Source organism: Bos indicus x Bos taurus, chromosome 26 (genome assembly GCF_003369695.1).
Source record: "Bos indicus x Bos taurus breed Angus x Brahman F1 hybrid chromosome 26, Bos_hybrid_MaternalHap_v2.0, whole genome shotgun sequence".
In the NCBI taxonomy this organism is placed as follows: Eukaryota; Metazoa; Chordata; class Mammalia; order Artiodactyla; family Bovidae; genus Bos; species Bos indicus x Bos taurus.
This window is the reverse complement of record NC_040101.1, coordinates 28,685,873-28,713,017: the sequence shown is the minus strand read 5'-3', so window position 1 is coordinate 28,713,017 and position 27,145 is coordinate 28,685,873. Positions and strand designations below refer to the sequence as shown.

The 27,145-nt window shown below is 49.9% G+C and overlaps 1 protein-coding gene across 4 annotated transcripts; it reads right to left on the bottom strand.

The window, feature by feature from the left end:
- Nucleotides 1–13,864: 13,864 nt before the first annotated feature.
- Nucleotides 13,865–27,129, bottom strand: LDB1 (LIM domain binding 1). 4 transcript variants are annotated; one of them, XM_027528553.1, is made up of 11 exons: nt 21,369–24,182; nt 18,732–18,834; nt 18,564–18,608; nt 18,379–18,454; nt 18,182–18,284; nt 17,870–18,042; nt 17,280–17,402; nt 16,974–17,057; nt 16,758–16,881; nt 16,435–16,583; nt 13,865–15,723 (listed from the first exon to the last, which is right to left on the bottom strand). In XM_027528553.1, exons 2-11 carry the CDS (start codon nt 18,749–18,751, stop codon nt 15,493–15,495), a joined length of 1,128 nt encoding a protein of 375 aa, XP_027384354.1. In that variant the 5' UTR covers nt 18,752–18,834; nt 21,369–24,182; the 3' UTR covers nt 13,865–15,492. The 4 variants fall into 4 exon arrangements, with proteins under 4 accessions (XP_027384354.1, XP_027384356.1, XP_027384353.1 ...); XM_027528555.1 differs by lacking the exon at nt 21,369–24,182 and adding an exon at nt 26,783–27,129 and having other exon boundaries at nt 14,365–15,723; XM_027528552.1 differs by lacking the exon at nt 21,369–24,182 and adding an exon at nt 26,783–27,093 and having other exon boundaries at nt 14,365–15,723; nt 16,441–16,583.
- Nucleotides 27,130–27,145: the final 16 nt, after the last annotated feature.

Sequence of the window (27,145 nt, the reverse complement as noted above, 5' to 3'; positions counted from 1 at the left end):
CTTTGCTGAGTGTAGATGTCTATACTGGTCCTCAGTTAAAATATGTCTACGATCCAGCTCCATAGAGGTGGAAGCAAGATGCAAGCCTCATGGTTGCACCGTCCTCCCAAGCATTTGTTCATCCAGCTAGGGGAGCCTGGCTGCTATCACTGTGGGCTTGCTTCTTGCTGAGCCTGGATTGGGCTGCCTGCCCACGGTCACCCCCCAAAACCTATCTTTCTTACTCTCAATCTGTTCAGAAAAGGATTCCAGCATGGGCTTTTGATGCTGAGATATTGTGATTTATAATAAGAAATGTTTAGTTGGTCTTCATCTCCATTTCTGGCACAGAACTCCTAAAATCCTTGGAGCTTCTTAATTGATAAATCTGTCTAAGAAATGTGTTTTGATATTCATAACAAACCCTCTTTCAACTACTCCAGAGTTTATGTTAATGAAGTGACTTTCAGAAAGTACCTTAAGGTTGGGGCTGGTTGCCAGGGGAACCAACCTAGTGATTAGAGGAATGGAACTTCCAGTTCTACCCCTGACCTCCAGGGAAGGGAGAAGGACTGGAGGTTGAATCCATTGCCAATAGCCAATGATTTAATCAGTCATGTCTATATAATAAAAAAAAAAATTTAGTTGCTCAGCCTGACTCTTTGTGACCCCATGGACTGTGTAGCATGCCAGGTACCTCTGTCCACAGGGATTCTCCAGGCAAGAATACTGCAGTGGGTTGCCATACTTTCCTCCAGGTGATCTCCCCAACCTAAGGATCGAACCCAGGTCTCCTGCAATGCAGGCGGATTCTTTACCATCTGAGCCACTGAAGTCCATGTAATAAGGTTTCCAAAAAACCCCCAAGGGACTGGATTCAGAGACCTCCCAGCTTGGTGAACCAGAATGAATCCACAGGAGAGAAAGCTGGTATACTCCAAACTCCACTGGGAGAGAAGCTCTTGCATTCAGGACCCTCCTAGAACTTTATATATATCTCTTCACCTTTTGTTTATTCATATCCTTTAATATCCTATGTAATAAACTGGTAATCTAGTAAGTAAACTGATTCCCTAAGTTCTCTGAGCCACTCTAGCAAATTAATCAAACCAAGGAGGGGGGTATGGGAATATCCAATCAATAACCAGTCAGTCAGAAGCACAGGTCACAACCTGGACTTATGATTGGCATCCAAAGTGGGACTGAGCTCTTAACTTGCGGGATTGGATGCCATCTCCAGGTAGAAGTGTAGGACACCCCGCTGGTCTGGAAGAATTGCTTTGTGATGTTAAAAAAACATAATGGAGATACCCATGGAGGATGATCCACATGCTGATCCCTAGCGAGGGCCTGAAATCCGGGGAAGACAGGATGATAATTGGCCACCAGTTCCCCAGCCCCTCCTAGTTCCCCAGCCCCTCCTAGTTCCATGCAGGCTGCTTCCATCTTGCCCAGCAGGTTGGATTGGATTTTTCTGATGGTCTCCTTTCCAGGAGATAGTGTTCATATCTGTGTCCTGGGAGTTAGATGGGGCAGGGTCAGGATACCGGGAGTAAGGGAAAATTTGGGGGGAAGAGGGTTTCCTGTCCAGAAATCTCAAGAGAAGGGACAGAGAGATGAGATTGAGTGGGCTGATATCTCACATCTGTGACTGTGATGCCTGGAATCTGACACTCCCATGTGTGACTCAGGCTCTCTGGGAGGCTGGGATTCTGGAGTGGGGGTGGGATCAGAGTCCAGGACTCAGAAATTCCCAGGGGTGGAGGGAGGTTAAGTCCCCTCTGGGCCTGAAGAATGGACTTGAGGAAGGAGAGGAGTCTGTACATGTTATTTCCGAGGGCACTGCTGCTGTAGCAAATGGCCTCCTGCGGCTGCGTACTGTTTATAAGCTGCAGATGTTCCAGCCCCTGGGGAGACCAGGCAGGAGGGAGAGGGGACAAGAACTCAAATGCAGGTCAGAAAGTGCCGAAAGGTTGAGGTCAGTGGAGGATAGTTGGGGGTGTGGAAGTTAGGAGAAGATGGCTGGAGGTGAGGGGTCCGGGATAAAAGAGAAAAATGGAAAACGGGTCAGAGGCAGATGAGAGGAACTAGGGTACAGGCAGGGGCTGGGTTCAGGGAGTTCTATGTAATGAAAGGGGATGTTTCTTGGAGAGATGGGGCCCAGAAGGTGAAAGTGTTCCGGGAAGCACGCTGACTGAAACCACCCATCCTGGCCAGGCTCCCTAGTAACCATTTGCATGAGTTGTTTTACGACAGGAGGTCCAGGTGAGGAACATGGAACTAATAAGCCTCCACCAACCGGAAGAGTTCGGGAAAGGTCAAAAGGAGGCACCACGTGTCCGTCCACCTCGCAGGATCCCTCTCACTAGCATTCGTCTTGGCTGAGCAATGTGTGCGCCACCAGGAAGGACTCTGAGTCAGAATGATTGGGCAAAGACAATCAGGAAACTAATCCCATCTCTGTAAAACTCGAGACTGCAAGCCACATGGCAGAGCAGTTCTTCCTGGGTTCCCTTACCCTATATAGCTCTCCGCCCAGGTGCCCTTTACCAATAAAATCTCTTGCTTTGTCAGCACATGTGTCTCCTAGGACAATTCATTTCCGAGTTTAGACAAGAGCCCAGTTTCGGGCCCTGGAAGGGGTCCCCCTTCCTGCAACAAAAGTGGGGAGCAAGTTGCACAAGGCAAGGAGGGGTTACAGGCTATGATGGGAACTTCCTGAGGAGACCAAAGGTGGCTCCTGACCTGAGGGACTAGCTTTCAGACAAGAGGAGTGGGTACTGGGTAGGGAAAGGGTAACAAACAAGAGGAGCGTGCTCTCGCCCAGCAGGAAGCAGGCAGATATGCGGTGCTGGGAACTGGCCTTTGGAACAAACAGCACCTGCAGAACTCACCTAAGCAGCTGGTGAACTCAGGACAGGAAGGTTACAAGATCGAAGATGAAGGCAAGCACCAGGTACAGTTATGTAGCCAGCCTCACATCTCAAAACCTGGGAGGGGGACCGGAACAAATGTGGTCTTTGGCTTCAGCCAGATATCCAAGTAGCTCTCCATACTGTAGACACATATCCTACTCCCTGTGGGGGGAGGGGAGGGGTAGTGGCAGGGCGGCCTCTGGAGGCCAAACTTGCAAATGGTGCTCCCCTTATCTTCCTGTCATGTCCCACTGGCTGTCCTTGTTTTTTAAGCTCTCACAAATCTGGGTCTAAGTGGTAGAGGAGGCAGAGTGGTGAGACAGAATGGACCCAATTAGCGAGAACCTCCTGGACAATGGGAGAGAAACTCCGCTGTGCCCTCCTTGTGAAGTGAAAGTCTCTCAGTCGTGTCCGACTCTTTGCAACCCAATGGACTATACAATCCATAGAATTCTAAAGGCCAGAATACTGGAGTGGGTAGCCTTTCCCTTCTCCAGGGGATCTTCTCAACCCAGGGATAGAATCCAGGTCTCCTGCATTGCAGGCAAATTCTTTACCAGCTGAGCCACAAGGGAAGCCCGTGCCCTCCTTAGATCATCCAGAAAGCATCCTGATGTACCAAGGTGGGACAGGAGGGCTCTGATGGGGTGCTTCAGAGCCTCTCTGCTTTGCAGCTAGGCTGGCCTACTCAATTTACAGTTTCTTAGGTGACTGCAGCCATAAAATTAAAAGCTTTCTTCCTTGGAAGAAAAGCTATGACAAACCTAGACAGCATATTAAAAAGCAGAGACAATACTTTGCCAACAAAGGTCCAGATAGTCAAAGCTGTGTTTTTTTCCAGTAGTCATGTACGGACATCAGAGTTGGACCATGAAGAAAGCTGAGTGCCAAAGATTTGATGATTTTGAACTGTGGTGCTGGAGAAGACTCTTGAGAGTCCCTTGGACAGCAAGGAGATCAAACCAGTCAACCCTAAAGCAAACCAGTCAACCCTAAAGGAAATCAGTCCTGAATATGCATTGGAAGAACTGATGCTGAAGCTGAAGCTCCAATACTTTGGCCACTGATGTGAAGAACTGACTCATTAGAAAAGACCCTGATGCTGGGAAAGATTGAGGGCAGGAGGAGAAGGGGACGACAGACGATGAGATGGTTGGATGACATCACTGACTCAATGGACATGAGTTTGAGCAAGCTCTGGGAGTTGGTGATGGACAGGGAAGCCTGGCGTGCTGCATCCCTGGGGAAGCAAAGAGTCAGACACAACTGGGTGACTGAACTGACCTGAGCTCTTAATGCTCCCATTCCTCCAAACCAATCCTTCCACACCTCCCACTTCAGGATCCCAGCCATTCTCACTCCTGTGGGCTTTGGAGAATCTCCTAGGGTGACCTCCAGGCACTGAGCAGGCTAAAAGAGGGGAGATGGAGGTACCATTTCTGGTCTGACTGGTGGCTGGGGACTGAGAAGTCTTAGCCCTACTCCACCTACCCCCACCCATCTCCCAGGGCCTCTGGGCATATCACAAGAGGTAATCTTTACTGAACGTTTACTCTGTGCCAGGCATTTTCCAAATTCTCTGTATCATTTACTCCTAACAATACTTTAAGACAGGTACTAATATTATCCCCATTTTAGAGATGAGGAAACATCTCAAAGAGATTAAATAACTTGTTCAGGATTATCCACTCATCAGTGGTTGGCCCAGGATTCAAAAAAGAAGGTGTCTCTGGCAGGAGCCTGTGCTCTGAACCACTGTGCTGTGATTACTTCAGGGATCCCTATTTTTGTTCATGACATGTGTTCCTCCAAACCTTAATGTTGCCTTCCATCCTTCCCCTCTACTCCCTCCCCATATTCAGTAGGCAGCCAGATTGTATCTGTTCTCTTGCTTCTCTCCCGGTCCCACACATACTCCTTAATTCAGGTCTTTGCTACTTCCCACCAGGATTCCATCTCTTTTATGGTTAGTATTTGTTGTTATAAAGGTAGCATGAGTAGGTTAAAGAAAGTCTGAAAATGGCAAAGAGAAGAAAAATCCACATAGAATGCAATCATCTAATTGTCACCATTATACCTTCTTCCCATTGTATTTTTTTTCCCCAGGCACAGACCTTTTATAGAATTGCAGCCATTTTGTATTATCATTTATAGAATGATAATTTATCATCCTACTTTTTCAGTTAGCACTGATCATAAATGTATTTTTCATTCTTTTAACCTCTTGGTAAGCATCATTTTGATGGCTATATAGCATTCCTTTGTTAGGATATCCCACAGTTAACCAAGCCATTCTCCTATCCATCACTTTCTGGAGTTTGCAGACTTTTTATAGCTAATGCTGTGAATCCCAGAAACGAAATTAGTGGGTCAAAGGTTGTGCACAATGATACAGGTTGCTTTTCTGAGAGATTAGTTTACTCAAAGTATATGAGATTCTAAGTCTCTTCACATCCTGCCCAGTATTGGGTAGGATCATTGAAAATCTTTGCCTCTTTAGTATGATTCCATTTATATACTTCAAAAAACAGATAAAACCAATCATGGCATTAAAAAATAAGACAGTGGTTATGCTTGGAGAGGGAAAATGATGGGGAAGGGTCATGAGGAAGACTTTAGGTTGCTAGTAATGTTCTACTTCTTGATCTCAGTGCTGGTCCAGTTTGTGTGTTCAGTTGGAGAAAATTTGTAAAGTTGTATTTTTATGATAGGTGTACTTTTCTGTATGTTATACTTCAATGCAAAGTTTACCAAGTACACCAAAAGCACAAGCAACAAAAGAAAAAATAAATAATTTGGACTTCATCAAAGTTTAAAACTTTTCTGCTTCAAAAGACACTGTCAGGAACTTCCCAATGTGGGGTCCCAGGTTTGATCCCTGGTCAGGGAAATAGATCTCACCTGGTGCAACTAAAAATCCTGCATGCCAAATAAAGATCGAAGATCCTGCATGCTGCAACTAAGACCTGGTGCAGCCAAGTAAATAAATATTTTTTTAAAAACACCCTCAAAAAAGCAAAAAGACACCCCACAGAATGGGAGACAACATTTGCAAATAATATATCTGATAAAAGACTTATGTCTATAACATATAAATAATTCTTACAACTCAATAAAATAATCTGAAAAAGAATATATATAATTGAAACACTTGGCTGTACAGTTGAAATTAATACAACATTGTACATTAACTATAACTCAAAAAAAAAATCTCAAGGAATTTTAAAAGGGCAAAAGATCTGAATAGACATTTTTCCAAAGAAAATACTTTACAAATGGCTAATAAAAGATGCTCAGTGTCATTAGTTATCAGGGAAATATAAATCAAAACCATCATGAGATGCTACTTTGCACACTTCAGGATGGTTATGGTTAAAAAAAAAAAAGATGATAACAAGTGTTGGGGAGGATATAAAGAAATCAGAATCTTTCTAATGGAACTGTAAAGTGGTACAGTCACTTTAGAAAAAAGTCTGGCAGTTGCTCAAAAGATTAAACATAGAGTTGCCATTTGACCCAGCAATTCCACTCCTAGGCATATATCCTAGAGAAATCAAAATATGTATCTAATCAAATATGTGTATGCAAATGTTCATAGCAGCATTACTCATAGCAGACAAAAAGAAGAAAAATATCCAAATGTCCCTCAACTGATGAATGGATAAATAAGATGTAGTATATTCATACAATGAAAAATTATATTTGGCAATAAAAAGAAATCAAACAGTGATACATGAGACAACATGGATGAAACTTGAAAATATTCTGGTAAGTGGTAGAAGCTAGGCACAAAAGACCATATATTGTATGAATCCATTTATATGACATGTCTAGAATAGGTAAACTTAAAAAGACACAGAGTGAATGAATAGTTTCCTGGGGCTGGGATAGTGGGGGAAAATACTGAGTGATTGTTATTGGGTATAGGTTTTCTTTTGGGAATGATGAAAATGTTTTAAAATAGGTTTTGGTGATGTTTGCACAACACTTAAGAATATACTAAAAAAAAAAAGAATATACTAAAAGCCATTGAATTGTGTACACTTTAACTGGGTGAACTGTATGGTGCGCAAATTGTATCTCAATAAAGCTGTTATTTGTTACTTTAATAGACAAAAAGGGCCATACTATTTAAATAGAATTAAATCACTATAGTTCTATGTGTTTTAGACTTAGTATTGATACTTCCTCCTCTGAAATTGTCCTTTACCCTTTTATCTATTGAAGAGCCTCTTTTAAAAAACTATTTTGCATTAATAGTTGTGCAAAAAGATTGTAAATCATCATATTTGCTGCAAATATATTTCCCAGCATACCCATTTGTTTTTTCGGCTGTGATAGGGGGGGTAGGGAGCGAGGATCTATTTTTTTATTTACACACACATATACCAAAGTTATAAATTTGCAGTCAAAATGATCACTTTTCCTTTTTTTAATTCATTCTTTTCCTTTCTGATTTCTTCTATGGTATTTAAAATCTTACAAGTTTATACTTTGCACACATACTTCTAGAAAGTTGGTGAATACTATTTCGTTTTATTACCTTCTAATTTTATTTGCTTCCATTTAATTCTTTAATCTTGTAAAATTTATTTTATGATAAGTTAGGATCTTTTTGTTTGGGTTTTTTAAGTTGCTAGAGTATGGACTTCATGGCCCCCTACTTGGTCCCCCTTTTCTAGTTCTATATATCAGGCCAAACCAATCTTACTTAAAAAAAAATATCTAAGTCACTTCTCTGTTCAGACCTGTTGGTGGCTTCCCACTCCCTATAATATTAAGTCTAAACTTTTCAAGTTGGGGATTCCCTGACGGCCTAGCAGTTAGGACACTGCCCCCCAAAAGAAAATACAATGAGAAAAAATAAATTTCTCAACTTGTCATTGGAAACTGTACAATTTAGAAAGACCATGAAGAGCAGTTTTGCTGATTCCTTCTCTTCTATCCAGCAAAGTACTCACCATCCTATTTCAGTACCTTCCCTAAAGCCATCCCTTAGAATGTCTGTCGATTCTTGACAAAATCACCTGTCACCTTCCCTCTCACAATTACAACCAATTTCACCTTCAGCAAGACGTCTTCCCAGATCTCTCTGGTCAACACAAAGAGATTTCTCTCCCTATTAGTCTAAAGGATGTCACAGGTTTCTAATCCTGCTCCCTGAGGTGTGCTTTTACTCAGATTGCGGTCAGGTCTGATTTTCCCCTGTTCAGGGAGTTTCAGGAGGGCAGGGACCAGGTCTTAACTGTAACCTGCCTTAGACCCTGCAGTGACAATCTATTACATCTGGATGAAATTCAAAATCCTTGCTATCTTTGTCAGCTTAGGCAAATTGCTTGGCTTCTCTGGCCCTTAGTTTCCTCCTGTTAATGGGAGATAACAACAGTCCCTACAACACAAGTAGTGGTCAGCTTTCAAAGAGATTTCTTTCTTTCAGCTTTCAAAGGATTTCTCACAATACCTGTGCAGAATAAGTGTTAACTGCTATCATCATCATCGTCATTGACACCATGGCATTGTCCCATCTGGCCACAGCCTCTCTCTCCTGCCACCATATCTCCTCGCTCACCAGGCTCAGAACCCACTTGTGTTCTATTCTCCCAAACCACTAAACACTTCCCAGCATCAGGGCCTGTTTCCTCCACCTGAAATCCTCTTCACCTGGCCAAGTCCTCCCAGTTCTTCAAGTCTTAGCTGATAGTGATAGACCACTTCCTTAGAGAGGCCTTCTTTAACACACACGTTTAAACTAGGTGTCTCTAGGGACTACCACGACGGTCCAGTGGTTAAGAATCTGTCTGGCAATGAAGGGAACGTGGGTTTGATTCCTGATTCCAGAAGATTCCACATGCCTTGGGCTGACTGACATGCGCCACAACTACTGAGTCAGCGCTGTAGAGCCTACGAGCCACAACTCAGCCTTCCAGCTCCAAGTACTGAAGCTTGTGTGCTCTAGGGCACGTACTTCACAAGAGAAGCCACTGCAATAAGTCTGCACACTACAATAAGAAGCCCCCACTCTCCACAACTAGAGAAGGCCCTTTGTGTAGCAATGAAGACCCAGCGCAGCCAAAAACAAACATTTTAACATTTATTAAAAATAATGAATTAGGTCTCTATTATACATCTAACCTGCACAATTCAGTTATATATAAATTGTAATTGCATATGTATGCAACCATTTGTGTAATATCTATTTTCCCACCCAACTCTATGTCTTGTTTTCTTGTCTACTGTTCTATCTCCAGTCCTTAGCATATGCTAAGGACTATGCTAACTAAATGTAGCATGACTGACTGAATGAATGAATATAGTGAGAATAACTTATATAGCAGGTGCTCAATAAATGTCTGAACTTTATTTCAAGTTAACCCCAGATCCTCTGTCATAGTGAAAGCACTCAGATTTGAGCTTCAGAGGTGGGAACATGAATTTGCAGAAATCACACCTAAATATATAACCAAAAAAAAAAAAACCTCTGAACATGTACAACAGGAAAAAGGAATAAAAATTTTCCTAGGAGGGCTCTTCATGATAGCAGAAATCATGATAAGAATGTCCACAGACAGGAGAATGAAAGATTGTGGTATAGTCACACATGGAATACTACACAGCTATCAAAATGCATGAACTCAGGAATGTGTAACAATATGATTCTTAGTATATTAAGTAAAAATAATAAGAAGCCAAAAACTACATACTCAATATTACTCTATAATAAAGTTTAAAAAAAAAAAAAAAGCCTAAAAAAAGTTGGGAATACATAAATCTGAGATAAACTAATAAAAAGGAAAAAAGAATGGGACCTACATAAACTCAAAAGCTTTTTCACAGCAAAGAAAACAATAAACAAAATGAAAAGACAACCCACAGATTGGGAGAAAAATTTGCAAATGATGTGACTTATAATGGATTAGTCTCCGAATATTACAAACAGCTTAAGATGCTGAAGAGCATCAAAACAAACCACCTATTCAAAGAACGTGGGAAGAAGGTCTGAATAGACATTTTTTCAAAAAGGACACACAGTTGGCCAACAGGCACATGAAAAGATGTTCAACATTGCTAGTTATTAGAGAAATGCAAATCAAAACTACAAAGAGATATCACCTCACACTGGTCAGAATGGCTATCATCCAAAAAATCCACAAACAACAAATCCTGGAGAGAGTGTGGAGAGAAGGGAACCCTGCTACACTGTTGGTGGGAATGTAAATTGGTACAGCCACTATGAAGGACAGTGTGGAGATTGCTTAAAAAACTAAAAACAGAGCTACCATATGACTCTGCAATCCCACTCCTGGGCATGTATCCAGAGAAAAACATGATCCGAAAGGATACATGCACCCCAATGTTCATTGCAGCACTGTTTACAATAGCCAAGCCATGGAAGCAACCTAGATGTCCATTGACAGAGGAATGGATAATAAAGATGTGGTACATATAAACAACTGAGTCTTACTTGGCCATTAAATAAAATGAAATAATGCCATTTGCACCAACATGGATGGACCTAGAGTGTGTCATACTGAGTAAAGTCAGACAAAGAAGGAGAAATATTGAATGACATTCCTTATATGTGAAATCTAAAAAGAAATGATACAAATGAACTTACAACACAGAAAGAGGCTCACAGAAAACAAACTTACGATTGCCAAGGGGAAGGGATAGTTGGGGACTTTGGGAAGGTCATGTACACACTGCTTTATTTTAGATAACCAAAAAGGACCTACTGTATAGCACATGGGACTTTGCTCCATGTTATGTGCCAGCCTGGATGGGAGAGGGGTTTGGAGAATGGATACATGTATATGTATGGCTGAGTCCCTTCGCTGTTCACCTGAAAGGTTAAAGTTTGGAAAAAATAAAAAGGAAAAAAGAATGGCGGATACTTTGGGAGAAGGATGGAGTTATCACCAAGATCTTAGCTTTCATATGATAAGTTCTTAATGACAGTACTGTAATTAAATAAATGTGTTCTGTGCATAGGGCAATGAAAAGAGTGTATCATGAAACAAGGGTATGATTAATCTAATTCTGTGCACCTGACGTCATTAAAGGCAAACAAGAAATTACACCTATTTCCCCCAGGCAGCCTCACTGGTTTGGGGGTTGTGGGGGAAAGATTCTTCCTTTCCAGGCCTCTCTGGGGCTTTTCTCAAGGGACTGTCTCTAGGTTCTTCTCCTGGAGAGGTGAGCTGGTGGCACAGAGGTGGGGAAGCAGGGATGGGAGTAATCCAGGTTTTAGCTACTTCAGAAAAAGGGTCCTGGAATTGGTGGAGTAGGAACCTGGGTCAGCTTCCGTTGCCCCCATTCTCTAGGATAGGAATTGCAGGGTGTGTGGTCTGCCACTCATTTCCTGTTTTGCTTCACTGAAGACCTCAGGATGGGGTGAGAAGGAGCTTCAGAGGTGGTCCTGAGAGATTGCAACTTTGGCCATATGGTAGAGAGTTGTAGCATTCTGGATACTGGGGAGCTGGGTCCAGTGGAGGCCAAAACCACCATCTTCAAAATTCAGTTTGGAATTCCAGGGCTGCTGACTCACATTTTACATTCTTTTCAGCCTGCGCCATCCTTGGTACCCCCTGCCCTTCAACCCCGTCTTCCCTGACCTGCCCTTTTTTCATCCCAGCTGTATCTCCTAATCTTGTTCTCTCACCTCTACTTTTACCAAGCCCCCAAATGAGGCCCTACTTTGTGAAAAAAGGGATGCGAGGGAGACCCTGGGAGGGCAGCTTCAAACTTTTCACCTTAGGGGAAGGAGCTGGAGGTCAGAATGAACTGGGCCTGAGTATTACCTTTAGGAAAGGGGTCAAAGGTCAGGCTCGACTGGGCAAAAGGTACAAAAGGGGCTGGAAATTGTACTGGACTAAACTAGCAGTCCTGAGATCAGGGCTGGAGATCAGGCTGGATGGGACTGGGTTAGGAAACATGGGGAAGGAGCTGGGTTCAGGCTGAGCTGGGGTCTGGGGGTAAGGGCCTGGGCTTCCACAGTAGGGCCAGGCTGGATACCCAGCTGGGCTGAAACAAATTTTCCAGCTTCATGCTGGGCCTGGGACTGGGCCCTCAACTGCAACTGAAAACAGAGGACATGATGGCTTTGAAGGGCTTCTTACTTCCCCACTCCCCAGCAACGCCTCCTGAACAAGGGCCTTCCCCAGAAGGGCCGCTGGGGCAAACAGGGAGGAGCCAGACCTGGGGCTCCAGAGGAAGTTGCTGGTCACTGTTTCCTGAGTTCAAAAAGTGGGTTCTCCTGTCTTTCTGGGCCACTCCCTTCCCCCAAGCAGGGCAGAGTCTAGGCCTAGCCATTTACTTCTCCCCATGACCCCCACCTCCCTTTTAGAAACACACACACACAGAATGGGAAACTGCACGTGCTGAAACCCAGTCAAAGGCCCACCCTGGCAGGCCCATAACCCAACATGATCATACTGCCAAGCCATGCATTCAACAGTACGTCCTCATTTATGTACTTGAAGCTGCCAATCACACCTAATGGTCATGCCCTCTCTGCCTTGTTCAGCACCACATTCCTAGCACCTGAAGTTGAGGCTGGCACCTGGAGAGGGCTCAATGCGTATTAGCTGAATCAATGAATCCACTAAGACACACATCATAAATAAACACATATACAAGCCCACACACCTATTCACAGACTCCCTTACATACACATATCCAAGCCCTCTTTCAGAAGTTACTACATACACTACCTCACAAAAACCCCAGATGTTACCTACTGCCTGACACAAATACACTGCAGACAGGCGTCACCTAGGACTTCCAGGGTGAGTTGGTGGTCACAGATGGCTGGTAAATGTCCTTCAGCCAGATCAGGCCCGCAGAGGGGTGGGGTGTGTGTGTGTGTGTGTATACAAATGCATGCCTTGGAGTTCTGAGGTGTTCGGGCAACAAGGAGCTGGGCTGGTGCAGGGCAGGGCCAAGGTAACTGCACAGACTGGAGGGTGGGGCTGGGCCAGACTGTCCTTTGCTCTGGTTTCTTCCTGCCAGCTTGGAGATGGGGGCAGAAGTGCAGGTCTAGAGGCCTTACTTCAGATCCAGAGACAAGAGGGGAACAGTGAGGCCTCAGATTCCCCTGTCTGGGATGAAAAGGAGGAAAACTGGTAATTCCCTGGCACTTTCACAGTCATGGCCTGGGTTCAATCCCGGGTCAGGAAACTTAAGATCCCAAAAGCTGATTTTGAATGCTAAGTGGCACAGCCCCCCATCCCCTAAAAATGAGGGAGACTGGGTAGGAGACTTTGCAGGTGCTAATAGCCCATCCCGAACCCACTGCAGGGTCTCCCTATCTTGCCAATCTTCTGGAACAGTTGGGGAGGAAGTGAATAAGGGACAATCATCACCACCTGGAAATGAGTCTGAGACTTCCTCCTCCTTCCTCTCTGTGGAGCTTCAGGCCATTCCGAGCAATAGCACTGAAGCATCCTCCTCCCTCTGAGCCTCCACCCAAAGTCAGCAAGGAGACAATCCTTCTACTCTCTCCTCCTTTCCCACCCAGGGTCCTCACTCCTGGGGAGACTAGTGCAGAGCTCAGCTGGGCTGGTAAGCTAGAGGCCAGGTAGGGGTAGGAAGCTTACAAAAACAGGCCTGAGTCTCCTGAGCATTAGACCGAATCTAACAGTCCAAAGTTCTTCCAATCCAAGCTGCCTACCAGGTGAGGACCCCTTCCCTCACCCCACCCCTAGCTCCCTAACTCAAGGCTGTCTATTCCAGGAACCCTGCCTCTGAAGGACCAGAAGAGTTAGGGGCGCAGAACAGCAATCCGGGAAGGGAAAGCCTGGGAAACAGGAAGAGCAACACCGCAAGAGTAAGGGAAAAGGGAGATGGGAGAGGGAATTCACAAGTCCATTTACACCTCCTCCCCAGTGGTGGTTTGTAGCGGCTGTGGGAAGGAGAAAAGGCTGCCTTGGATTGAGTCATAGGCATCAATGACCAACCAAGACACTCTCAAACCAAAAAGTCTCTTTATTGATCGATACCATACATGACTCAAATGGCCCAAAAAAAAAAAAAAAAAAAAAAAGGGCATTACAGTTGGGGTGGGACATCCATCTTCCCTACCCCTTCCCTCAGCTCCTGACACAATATCCTTCCAATAGTGGCAGCTGGAGTGGAGGAAACAGGATGTGCAGGGCCCCAAATCCAGAAGGAAGAGTGGGGAGAGGTGGTGCTAACACTTCTGGAACTGGCCACAGGAGAAGGCAGCGAAGCCACAAAGCTGAGCCCAGATGCATGGGACCCTGCTCTTGGCCTCACCCTGGGCCTGGAGCCTCCACACATCCATCCAATTGTGAGACAGAGCTGAGGATCCTGGCTGCCTCCCCTGTCCTTCTGTGAAGAAGGGGAGGGAGGAGATATTGGGAGATGAAGAGCCTTTACTTCAGCTGGAGGACAAAAGCCTATTGCTCCCTGGTGGGCTTAGAGCTGGGGACACCCTCAGTGGCTCCTACCCCTCTGAAGGGCAGGGGAGGACTAGATATGCAGTTTGAGAAGGTGGGAAAGGAGAGTACTGGAGAGTACATGAACCCCCTCCTCTACCCCAATGCCTGCCCAACTGAGACAAAACAAAAAACACAGTAACAAACAAGGCTGTTCCCTTCCCTCCACACTCCCTGAGGGAGGGAGCCTCCCCCTCCCACCATGCAGACAGCTGCTCTAGTGGAGGGCTTGTGAAGAATATACACACCGTGGAGGGAGGGGGTGGGGGCTGGGAGAGAGGGAGTCACAAGCACTAGGAGGGCAGGCCAGAGTCCTAGAGGAGGGAGACAGAGACAACAGCAGGGGCTTGTCACACAGGCGAGGCCATCAATGGCCCCCTGCCCCATGGCGTGCCTTCCCCACTCCAATCACCCCAGAGGAGAAGGGAAGAGAGATGGCAAAGTGTCTCCTTGGTCTGAAGTTCTCAAACTGTTATCAAATGGTAATGCATAGCCCCCTTCCTCCACATGGGCTCTAAGCTCCCCATATGCCAGGCGAAGGGAGGTAGCTGGACCTTTAAAAAGGGGAAGAGGGGGGACAGGAGTGATTTTTTTTTTTAAACTTACATTTTTAATAATATTATTTTTTAAAAAACTTGGAGCTGGGATAGGTGGCAGAAGGGAGGAGTCCAGAGCTTTACCCCTCTACTACCAGCCACCTAAAGGGAAGGTTTGGGGAAGGGGCATTCAACCAAGCCCCATGACTTTAAGTCCCTAAGGGCTGTGGGTGTAGACAACCCTGGGCTTGAAGGGGGTGGAGTCAGGAGGATGGGGGTACCCAGAACCTGGGGTGAGGATGGAGGCAAATGCCCTGGGCGGGGGGTGGGGGGGTGGTCAGGACATTTCTCAGAGGCCCAGGGTCCATGGAGGCATCCACATGAGGCCCCCCTTCCCCCAAAAGGCTCTGCAAAGGCCAGCCCCAGCCCAGGGCCACTGGGGGACAAATCTTGGCACCTGCCCCCAAGTGAGTCCAGTTCCTCCCTGAAGTGGGTGGATGAGGCTGCCCATTTCAGATGCTCAGTCTTTTCATTCTGTCTTCTGCTCCCTGGGGCTGCGAGGGGTGGGGCAGGCAGGCAGAGCGCTGGGTGGCTGTGGTGGGGCCTTTACTGGGAGGCCTGTGACGTGGGGTTCTCCGATTTGCTCTCTTGGCTGGATGGAGGCTTGCTGTTCCAGGGGCTGTTGGCGCCCAGGGCAGGGGAGTTGTTAAAGCTGTCCTCGTCGTCAATGCCGTTGGCCGCGTCAAACTGGGTGTTCTCCAGCCGGGTGATGAGCCTCTCGTCCTCGTCCCCGAACTCCCCGCCCATCAGGGTGGGCTCCCCCACCACCATCACATCCTGAGAGTGGCGGAGGTCCCCAAACATAATCGGGGCAGGGGCTCGCCCAGCCCAGGGCAGCAGATTCCCCCAGAGCCCCAGTACCCACCCAGGAAACTCAACCCCCAGCCACCCGCTCATATCCCAGCTTACAACCCCATCTCCTCTGACACCCTCAGCCCCTGGAATACTTCCAATACTTCCCAATGAAAGACTGCAAAGCATCACAGCTTTTAACCCACATCCACTGGATTCTGGGAGAAGTCGATCTACTCCACCGGCTCCCTAATCCATCTCTCCAAAATTTTAGGGGGCTCCTAAACTTCTGTCCACACGTAAGAGAGGGAGCAGATCAAAAACACCAGTGGGGGGGACTGTGTGTACGTGCACGTGTGTGTATTCTAGATTCACACACGTTTAAGTCTGTGTGTCCTTCTGTCAGCATGTGTCTCTCTGGTGGTCTGTGTGCCCCTAAGCTGTTTATCCTTTATGTCCGGACGTCCCCACGGCTGTGTCCGTTCCTTTGTGTCCTATGTTGCTATGTCTGAGTCTATGTGATCACAGCCATGCGTACGACAGACGAGGACTCTCAGACAGGAGTTAGTCCCCATTGGGAAAAACTGTCTTGTCTTTGCTTCTACGTGTGCTAGTGAGCTCAGGGTGGGACAGCGTCAAGAGTCAGGGGTCAGCAGTGGGGCAGCCCAGAAGAGAGAAGAAAGCCGAGATGCTTACAGGTACCTGGCTGGAGAGGGCGAAGGTGCTGGCTGGGCTTTTCTTCTTGCTGTTGCTGTTGTTGGTGTTGCCGCCCCCCGAGCTCATGGTGCTGCCCCCGGACATCTTCCGTTTCCGCCGTTTGCTGGGCTGCTGCCGTGCAGGCTCCGCTGTGCCAGGGAAAGGAGACTCAGGCAGGGTAGGGCTCCTAAGGAGCCTGAGCCTACCCTGATCCCAATCTTGCAGACCCAGGAGCAAGGAAAGGGCTTCGTGAGGAGCTAAGAGCAGCCTTGGGGAGCAGCATCACATCCTGGAAAGAGCAGGTGCAGGTGCAAGGCACTCACCGGGGGGCGCTACCATGCGCTGCCACTTCTGGAAGAGGCAGGTCTTGAGGCAGTCACGGGGGCTGAGGCTGTAGGTCTTGTGGCGGGACATAAGCTCCTGCATGGGCTCGAGTATCACACAGAGCTGGGGGGAGACCAGTTGGTGGCTTGTCAGGGGACAGGTGTGGAGCGGAGACCGAATGGGGTGGGGTAGAAACCAGGTGATCAGAGACTCACTCGGAGGTAGTTGAGAGTGGAATTGGACAGCCCACACCGGGTGATGTTTTTGGAGAGCTGATCTAACATCTGGGGGTCCTGGGCCTGGGAAAAGAAAGGTAAGAATACTAGCACCTGCTTACCTGCCCAGTCACCTGAGCCTCGTGACACCCTGGACAGAGGAGGAGCTACTATATAAAAATTCACTTCTCAGATGGATAAATTTCAACCTTGTCTAGGGCCACGGCGGGAAACACAGCAGACCGGGTTCCACCCTTTCTGCTGCCCACCCGCCCCCTGGTGTCTTAGGTCCTGCCTGTAACTCACATGCATGGCAAGGATGCTTCGGGGGATGAGCTCTCGGTGCTGCCGGATGCTGAAGTGCCACGTCTTTATCCGCATCATGTCGTCAAACATGAACTCCAGGTACAACCGGCCCTCCACACATACCTGGAAACAAGCTTGTCACAAGTCTGCCCACCTCCCCACACACCCAAAAGTATCCTGTTCCCATTTCCTCATGACTCTCCCATTGCACACACTCCTGCCACCTGAACATAAATTTGGGTGTGCACTACTGACACAGACCATCTCCTCACACACCCACCAATCCAGTCCATACACACACACACATGCACAGCAGAAACACTTAATAGATCCTTGTCCTCTCCTCATGTAGCCAGTAAAACACTCGTCTACTATAAGCTACATGAGGACAGGCTTGTGTTCACTTGTGTCCCCCTGTGACCCAAAACTGTCACCTACGAACTCAATACATGTCTGCTGAAAACTGCAGCATGCCTGCTTGCCCTGCGTATCTTGCCACTTCCCTGGGGAACAGCCAAGTACATCTTGGGAAGCCAGTAGAGGAATCAAACTTAGGTCCTTCAGTGTTTCACATCTAACTGGGAGCTGACCTGGGTGAACATGGGTTTGCCGTGTTGGGTCACCATGCTGCCCTGGTCGCAGTCAAGGGAAACGAAGTTGCTGTGGAATGCCTCCTTGGGATGCTTAAGCACATAGTAGAGCTCTGTAGCACCCCCCTCAAAGATGCTGCGGAAGTAGCGTGGGATCAGGGTCCGGCCAATGGCTGCAGAGATGGGACAAACTCTTCAGAACAGAAGGCTCTCAGAGGTGGTCAGGCAGATAACATCCCTGTCAGAACAGATCCCCTGGGACAAACACCCAGCCCCACAGCAGAACTGGCAGGACCCCCAGAGGCCACTCACTGTATCTCTTTGGTCCATCCTCCAGGCAGAAAGTGATGGTTAACATGGCATCATCCTCAAAGAACTCAGTTGTGAAAGCATCCCACCAGAGATTGTCACACTCCTAAGGAGCATAGGGAGGGGTGCGTGTATCAGTAGACATGGCACAGGGATGCCCAGATGGCCTTCTCCCTCCCAGCTCCTTTCCCCGGCTATACCTCTGTCCAGTTTTGAAGCCGTTTGTTAAGCTCGAATATTCTGTAGTCAGTTTGGTTGCCATATGGTGTGTGCCTCCTGGGGGAAGTGAAGAAGGGAGGTTAGTAGGAGCAGACCCTCCCACCCCCGCCCTCTGCCTTCACCTCTGTAATAGAGAGAACCAACCTCCCCACTGGACTCCACTTACCCGATCCCAGGCTCCAAGTATGTAGGCGGGTACATGGGAGTTGGGCTGTGAAAGCAAAAAGGCTATGAGAATGGGTAGAAGACAGGAGTTATTTGGGGGTGTCACTCCATCCCGTTTTCAGGCAGGATGCCATATGGGAAAGGGACAGGAAGTAGAAAAGAAACTCACCCCACATCCCGATCTAGCATGGTGCCGGGATGGAAAGGGGGGAAGGCGTTGCCGTTCGGGGGCTCCTTCGGTGAGTACAGCTTGAATGACTTTGAGGAACAACCTAGAAGGGAAACAAAGATGGGGTCCCCCGAATCCCTCTTGGGAGTGCTCCTGGAAGGCTGTTAAGACTGTATGCACAGAACTGGTCTTCTGGAACACCCGAGTACACTGTGAAAGGGAGATTACCTCAGGGAACACCTATCCCACCTTCTAAATCTGGCTCCAATTTTGTTTTACAAACTAGAAGTTCTCAGTCCTAATACTCAAGAGCCCATTTCTTCATGTGGCTGAGCCCTGGATGACAGAATTGAAAACGGGAAGAAACGTCAATAACCATAGGATAAATATACAAACATTAGAATCTAAAATTTTGATAAACTCCCTTTTCACCTACATTATTTTATGTAATCATTACCACAACCTTGTGCGGCAGCAGAAGTGACTCTAACATTCCCATTTTACAAATGAGGCTAATAAAAGCTCAAAGGGACTTGCCGAGTTGGTAACAAGTTGGTAACTGGCAGAACCAGGACGTGAGCCTATTCTTCTGAGTCCCATATCCTATGGTAGATCTACCCCACTATGGGACTCGGGAGACCAAGCTGGGAGAGGGTGAAGGGGGATTTTGCCAACTCTCTGCTCCTTCTCCACCCCCAGGGTCTCAGGAGGGCAGGGGATAAAACGATAAGGTGGGGGGGGGGCCGGTGGAGGGGGTGCCTGCTGGGTGCCGCCCACTAGATAACCAGTTGGGCCTTCTGCCTCTCCCACCAACGGCCACTCCCTTATCAGCCCAGCCCCTCCCCCACACCTACCGTGGTCCAGTATTGTCTACAAACCAGAAACCTAAAGCCTCAACCCCTTTTCTTTCCTTAGACTTGCAGTGGAGGCAGATGGGCCTCCAATGGATCCCACTCTCCCTACAAACGGAAAATAAGAAGCCCCTGGGAAGGAGCCTAGGTTTCAGGGGCTCAGTTGGGAGGCAAGTGGTAACTAGACAGGGTCTCTGCTGGTGTGTAGCTATGCCTGTGCACAGGTGTCCCTCTCCACCTCACCCAGCAGCACAGAGTTTCCTGCTCTACTATTACCTGACTGGAAGAAGTGCTATATTCATAGTTGGGTGCCAGCCAGGGCCCCCTGAAATGCCATTTTCCCCCTCCCCACCAGACAGGAGGAGAAAGTGAAGCGAAGTCCTAGCCACTGCTGCTTCCTCATGTCCCACAAACTTGATTGCATTTGGAAGGGTGGCTGAATTGGCTGTATCTGAACCCCCTCTCTAATTCTGATACAAAATCTATTCTGTTTCTTGGTGGGGGGAAAAACAAAGGAAGACCCTGTGCCAACATGTGCATGTAATTCTCTCCCCTGGGTCCCCTCCTCACAATATGGGCCAAAGGAGGGTCCCAGAGGGGCCTACCCTACATGGTCCCTGAAGGTGCCAAAACTCAGAGCCTGTGTGTACCTGCACACGCGTGTGTCTCATCCTGCCTAGCAGGCTTCCACCCTCAGCTCGCCCCAACATGCCTACCAAGGGCTGGAACCCAGCAGCCCCAGGCAGGATCAGGGTGCCTGCAACAGGCCCTCGCCCCACACATGAGCTCTCAGATGTCACATTCACAGGCTCCCAGCACAACACACAGCCTTCACAAGCCAGTCAGAACTAAGTGAGTAGCATATGTCCTCGGGAAAGAGACAGTCCCACCCAGTCCCAAGTCCCCGCCACTCCACAGACAGATAAGGCCATGTAAGAAGTCAAAGCTCACACTGCCCACCAGAAACCATGCCTGGGCAATATACCCAACAGTCTAAATTAGGAGACCTGGCCCTCATCCTCTACCTAGGCCCCCTTTTCCCAAAACCATTACTGCCCTGCTCCTTGGTTTCAGGCCCACTCTGAGTGTCAGCTCAAGATCCTAGAGAGATGAGAGGCAAGACACCAGGGTTCCTCTCTAACTCTGGAAAAAGTTTCAGAGCTTCAGTTTCTCACTACAGAAATGACAAGCACATTGCCTGGGGCTGGATAACAGTTCTGCAGAGCTAAACCCCAAAGCTCAGGGGCCTCTATTTACACGTCCAGTAAATGGACACAAATAAAACTCAGCATCTCTCCAGAGCCACAGCAACTCCCAGTAACCCCAGCACAAGGGCTTGGGAATGAGAAGAGGAGGGGAGGGAACATCACCCAGACCATCTGTCCCAGTTGCTGCCTGTCCCCAGGAGCAGGGGTAGAGGTAGCAACGTGGGGGTGGGGGTGAGGGGTTGGATGTGTCACCCAGCCTTGGAGTCAGGCAGAACCCTGGCTCCCATCTCTGGCAACCTGGGAGCCTTTAGGAAGGGGGAGGAGAAAGAGCCCAGAACTAGTAAAGTTTTCTCTGAATGGAAGCGGCATCCTGTGGCCTTAGGGGGGCATCTCCAGCTGGGCATTTCCATGGTAACCGAACTGAGCCGAGGACAGGCCTCCTCCCTTTGGGGGCTGACCATAGGTCAGCAGGCTCGAGGGCTCTGGCCTCTGTGAGCTGGGGCACCTCTCCCCCAGGCCCGGACCAGACCCAGGACTTCCACCCACCCCCAAAAGGCTTGCAGGGTGCCCAGACTTACCTGGGAGAACTGAGGGGACCAGGAGAGGTGCGGGGGGGCAGCTGGGAGCCCAGAGGGGCCCTGGCTGGGGTGAGGCCTGAGGGGGGGCCAACTTCAGCCACTCATGTCCCGAGTGGGACGGGCAGGCCTGGCTGGGAGCTCCACTCCGCGGTCTGCACAAAGACTCTCACGCACAGCCTCAGCCCGCCCCGCGGCGGCCACAGCCCCGGGGGAAAGTTACAATGGCCACTGGGCCAGGGACCGGGGGCCAGGGGGCCGGCCTGGGGGGCGGGGGGCCGCGGGGAGTCCGGAGCCTTCTTTGTTTGCAAGGTTTCCCTCAACAATGGCTGCTCCGCTCTTTCCTCCTCCTCCTCCTCCTCGGCTCTCCCCGCCTATGCCTCTGCCTCCAAGCAGCCCGCCCGCCCTCCCCAGGCCAGCAGGCCCCTCCGCCGGGGCACCAGCAGAAGCAGGGCCCGGCACTCACACTCACTCACACTCGCACACGCACACGCACAGACACACGCAGCGGCCGCCGGCTCCCTTCCTTCTCTCCCTTTCTCTCCCTCCCTCCCCGCTCGCTCTCCCCGAGCTGCTCTCAGAATGAGGCCCCAGGGCGGGCGGAGGGTGGAGCTGCCCCCACCGGCCCCGCCCCCCTCCCTGCGAGGCAGGAGGAAGAGGGAGGGAGCCAGGCAGGCAGGGAGGACTGCTGAGAAAAACAAAAGAGAGACAGACTGGGAGAGACAGGGGACGGGACGGAGAGATGGAGACGGAACAGACTGGGTCCGGAGAGACCTGGATGGAGGGGAGGCCTGTGGGGACCGGGAACAGGAATGCCACCCTCAAGCCCCAAGCAGGGGTGCTCAGGGGTGAGCTGGGGAGCCAAAGCCACAGGCAAGGATGGAGGTGGGCACTCTCCTCTCTGGAAATTCCCAGTATCTTCTAACAGCCTCCTCCAAAACATCCCCCAAATCTCTCTTCCTCTCCTCAGTGATCTTTCGGGTTGGAGGCTGGCCTGGGCAGCCACTCTTGGCTGGTGAAATCCCACAGCAGCTGGGGGGAGGCTGCAGGGGGTTATTTTTGACAGAGACACACTCAGACTTCAGCCTGTAAACACTGATTGGAGAAAGGGGGACACTCCAGGTTCCCTGCCCCTCAACCCAGCTAAGTTCCAAATAGATCTGCCTTGACAGAGGGAGGCCCCTTTCCCCCACCCAACATCACCACCACCACCATACCAGAGACACGTGGGTGCAGGGGAAAGGGGCTCTGTTAGAGCCAAGGAGGGTAAACTTGCCCATCTAAGGGTCCCCAGAAGGGGTCCAATCTGCTGCTGAATCCTCTCCCTACACCCCAGGGACAAAAAAAGTATATGGTTGCCAGGGTAGGAGCTGTTCTCCAAAGCAAGGGGGGAATCCCAAGAGACAGACAGACAGACACAAAGACACAAACACACAACCCACCCAGTATGGGGGGGGCGGGTAGTAAGGACCTCTTGCTGCTGCTGCTAGGTCGCTTCAGTCGTGTCCAACTCTGTGCGACTCCATAGATGGCAGCCCACCAGGCTCCCCCGTCCCAAGGACCTCTTACTACTTTGCAATTTGATTCTCAGCTTTCTATTCCCTAACCCCCAAGCATATTAACACACAGTCCCACAACAGGATTTCTCATGGTGTACACACCAGTTGACTGTGCAGTAACATTATTGCACCTGGCTCTGTGAACATCCTCCATACATAAACAACCCATCTCTCTTTCACATAAATCAGTACCTGATACACACTTCAACCCATGATATACCTCAAACTCCAAATAAACCCAAACCTAAGAGACACACACACACAGTCTATGTCAGACCCTGACTTCCATACACACTGGGACTTGTGACACATATGCCCCCCATCCCCAAGACACACCCCAAAATTGCATCATACCTCCTGAACCTTTGACAGACTGAACACCCTGACCATTTGCTACCTAGGGACTAACCCCACCCTCTTTGAAATCCGCACACCATGCTCCCTCATGACCTGGCCATATAATACACTCTGGCTTTCATAAACATACTGAAAATGATACAATTCAGCCAGAATGCCTACCATCATAGTGCCTACCACCAGGACTTGAGATAGTTGCCCTGATTCCCAAATTTACAGCCCAACTCTAAGATAACTACATTCCTCCCCCTCTGACAGGACAATTCTTGTCATTTGTTTTATGCCTTTAAATTTTCCAAAGTGCATTCACAAGGCAGTACCTTAAGAGAGTCTAATAGCATCCAGGGTCAAATATTATCCTAACTTAAACAGATTACAGTGAGACAGGAGGGCCTAAGGCTGGAACTCTGGTTCTAATCCCACTCACACAAGCCCAGCCCTGGGGCACTGCAGCCATTCCTACTGCCTGCCCCCTCCAAGGAATGGTCACTCCAGGCCCCAAATGTCTATCTCCTCAGGGACAGGACATGCTGTGTGCTCTGGCTTCTGCCTCCAGTTCAGAGTCTGAATCCCCACCCAGTCTGCCTCTTCAAATTTCAGGGACAAGGGCCCCTAGACTCTGGCATATCATTCAAAACAGACCTTCTCCTAGTTCCCCTTCTCTAGCAAGTCTGTTCCTCTCTCGGTTCTGACTTAATTCTCCCATTTGCACAGGGGCAGAAGAGGTCCAACTGAAGAGAGTAACTCAGAGTTAGAAGCCTCTAAAATTGGTGGGGGGTGGGGTGGGGAGAAAGCTGGGAGCAGCAAAGACTGACAAAGGTGAGGAGGGAGGGAAGGGCCAGAGCACCCCTTCTAGAGGGGGGAATTCTGAAGGGCAGCAGCCCACCCCAGCCCACAGGATAAGGTACCAGCACTGCCCCCTGCCCGGGCCCCTGGGGCTCCCTGACCCAGGCCTCTAGTGTGCCTGCCCCCCTTCCTTTGTCTGTGCCCGGCCTCCCGTTGGCCTGGCGCTCTGCCATCCTCCTCTCCTGGCTCCCAGCCGCCACCACTGCTGCCTCCTCCCCTCCCCCAACTCCTCCCAGCCTTAACCCTTCTGAGCCACATGCTGCCCCAGACAGGCCCTGGCCCCCTCAGCAACCTACCCTGCCCAGGGTGATGCCACTTAGCAGAGGTTTTCCCTGCTCCTGACCAAAACCCCAGAAGCTACTCCGCACCCCAGGAGCACTATGGGAGCTAGATGTGTGTCTGTGTATGTATCTTGTAGTGTTTCCTTCCGCGTGTGCATGTGTGTGGGTCTGCGTGTGCTCTGGCTTCCCTCAGTCACATGTGTGGGGCATGTGCTGTCTCTGCCGGGCTGGGGGAGGAGGAGCCGGGAGACAGCAGAGCACAAAGGAGAGACTCAGACGAGCAGGCAGGCAGCAGGCAGGCGGCCTGCCAGTGCGCCTGGGCCCCCACCCCAGAGCTGCTCAGGTTGGGGGCGGTGGTCTTTGGGCCTGGACTGTACATGCTGCCACAATGTCCCTGTGTTCAACCATGTGCTCACATTCACCCATGCAAGTCTGGTGCCCTCCCTTACCCCAACTCCTACCATTTCTCACCCCCAGGACACTCATGCCCCTCCCCAAGTGGTTCTCCTTGAAGACTAACCTCCAACCATGGTTTATGGCATCAATCATAAGACTTCCTTACATTCAAGAAAAAGATTCCCCACTCTTGGCCATCTTAGGCCCCCTCTCCCCCAACCGATCACTAGACACACAAAACGAACATACCATTTAGGGCACTGACTGAAGTTGTCCCCCCTCACACACACAGGTCCTCATCTGTCCCCATGCTGCTCCCAGAGAGGCTGAGAGGGAAACTTTCTCCCTTCTCCTACTGGACCACACACCCAACTTCAAGACCAACCTCCCATCTACCTCTAGTCTGACAACCCTTCTAGACTCGCCTTCTGCCCACTATTTGTAGAAACTAACAATCAACATTTAAGACTCAGCCCTTTAGCTGTGCATCCCTTTAGGATGATGATGGATGATCAAGGCCATGGGATGGACTCAAGAGAATGGATGGGTCTGAACAGGGTACTCAGGATGGGACTATTATAAAGAAAATACACACAGGAACATGTGTGATAGGAGGAGCTGATAGGAGCTGATGGGAGGAGCAATGATGGGGCCAGACAGGATTCCAGCTTGGCAGGCTCTTCCCCCACCTCTCCTCTCCCCCACCCTCTGCAGCAGGAGCCAGGGGTTCCCACACCCGGATATTCCAGGATCCTCAGGCTCTACTAGCCCTCCCTCTGGGCCCCATGCCCCTTCAGCGTCAGCCTCAGCAGGCACTTTAAGTGTGTGCCCAGCCCAGCCCAGCCCAGCTTTGGCCTGGGTCACATGATTTTCAAGGAAGCTTCCGCACAGGCAGCTTCCCTTGGGGATTGTGTTGGAGGGGGAGGGGGGCTTCCAGTTGTAGGGTATAGGCCTCCCAGAGAACAGGGCATGTGAATGGGCAAAGGATCCAAACCAGGCTAGATTCAAGAATATCTGACTTTCAAAAGAAAGCTAATTCCTGCCTGGGACAAGATGGGGTTCTGCAGATAAATTCAAGAACGCAGAGTCCTGGAGACGGGTAGAAACCATGTTCTGAGGCCCTCTGAAGACTCCCTCTCCATTCACATGGCCCCTCTCCTTCCTCCTGGCAGTAGATAAGTCTTCCTCTTCCCCAGGAAAGAACTCAGACCCCAGCTGTCACTGGCAAGAGTTGATGTGTTTGGGGGGAGGCAGGAATCTGAACCTAAGTCCTCTCATTGGGGTCAAGCATCGCTTCCGTCAACTCAACTCTCACAAGTCACTCTATTTCCTAGCTTGCCTGGGGCTGCCACATTCCCCCTCCCACTAGGGCAGAGATGCCAGGCCCAAGAGCCCAATTATCTGCGCCGCCCCCCCCCCCCCCCGGACCTCGGGTCCCTCAGGAGGGCCAACCGTCCCTGGCAACAGGCAGGATAATTTGGAGAGGGGCAAAATGGTCCCCACTCAATCCATCCCCGCAAACAAGAGGCCTCAGAAACAGTCTGGAGGGAGGTGTCACAAAATGTTAGAGGGAATAGGCAGCAGGAAAGGTGGGGGGGCAACCCAAACCAGCCAATCACAACTCTATGATGACCCGAGGGGGGGGTCAAAAGTCCAGACTCACTTCTGATTGGCTGACACCCTGGAATTCTGGGAATTTCAGCCCCCCCAACCCCTCCCTAATTAACCTCCCCTCAAAAAAACACACACACACACACACAACCTACCCCCAGCACCCCTTACTCGTGCCTCTGGGCTGCTGCGCATTTACACAGTTGGTGAAAACCCTCCCCCAACTGAGGCCTCACACACCCCTCACAGCCCCCGACCACAGCCATGCCTTCGACGCCCCCCACACAAGTTCTCACCAAACAAGGATTGAGGGATCTGCAGGGAGGGTTCGGGAGGGAGGGGCCGGGAGGCCGCGCGCCCCACTCACCAGGACAGGCACAGCCCACTGACATCTTCACATCGCCCGCCGCTGGGGGCCCAGCCGAGTCACGGTGCCCGCCCCGCGCGGGGACAGGCCGGGCATGAGCCGCCGCCGCCGCCCGCGGCCCCCGCTGCCCTCGCCGCCGGCCCGGCCCGGCTTCGGCCCGGTGCAGGCGGCCCCTGGCTGCAGCGAGGAGCCTGTCAGGCGCGGAGCAGACAGGAAGGAAGCCAAGCAGGAAGGCGAGCTGCTTCTGCGTGTGTGCGCACGGGTGTGCGTCCCCGGAGTGTGTGTCCGTGTGTGCGCGTGTGCGTGTGCGTGTCTGTGCGCTCCCGCCGCCCTCCCTGCCGCCAACGCCGCCGCCGCCGCCGC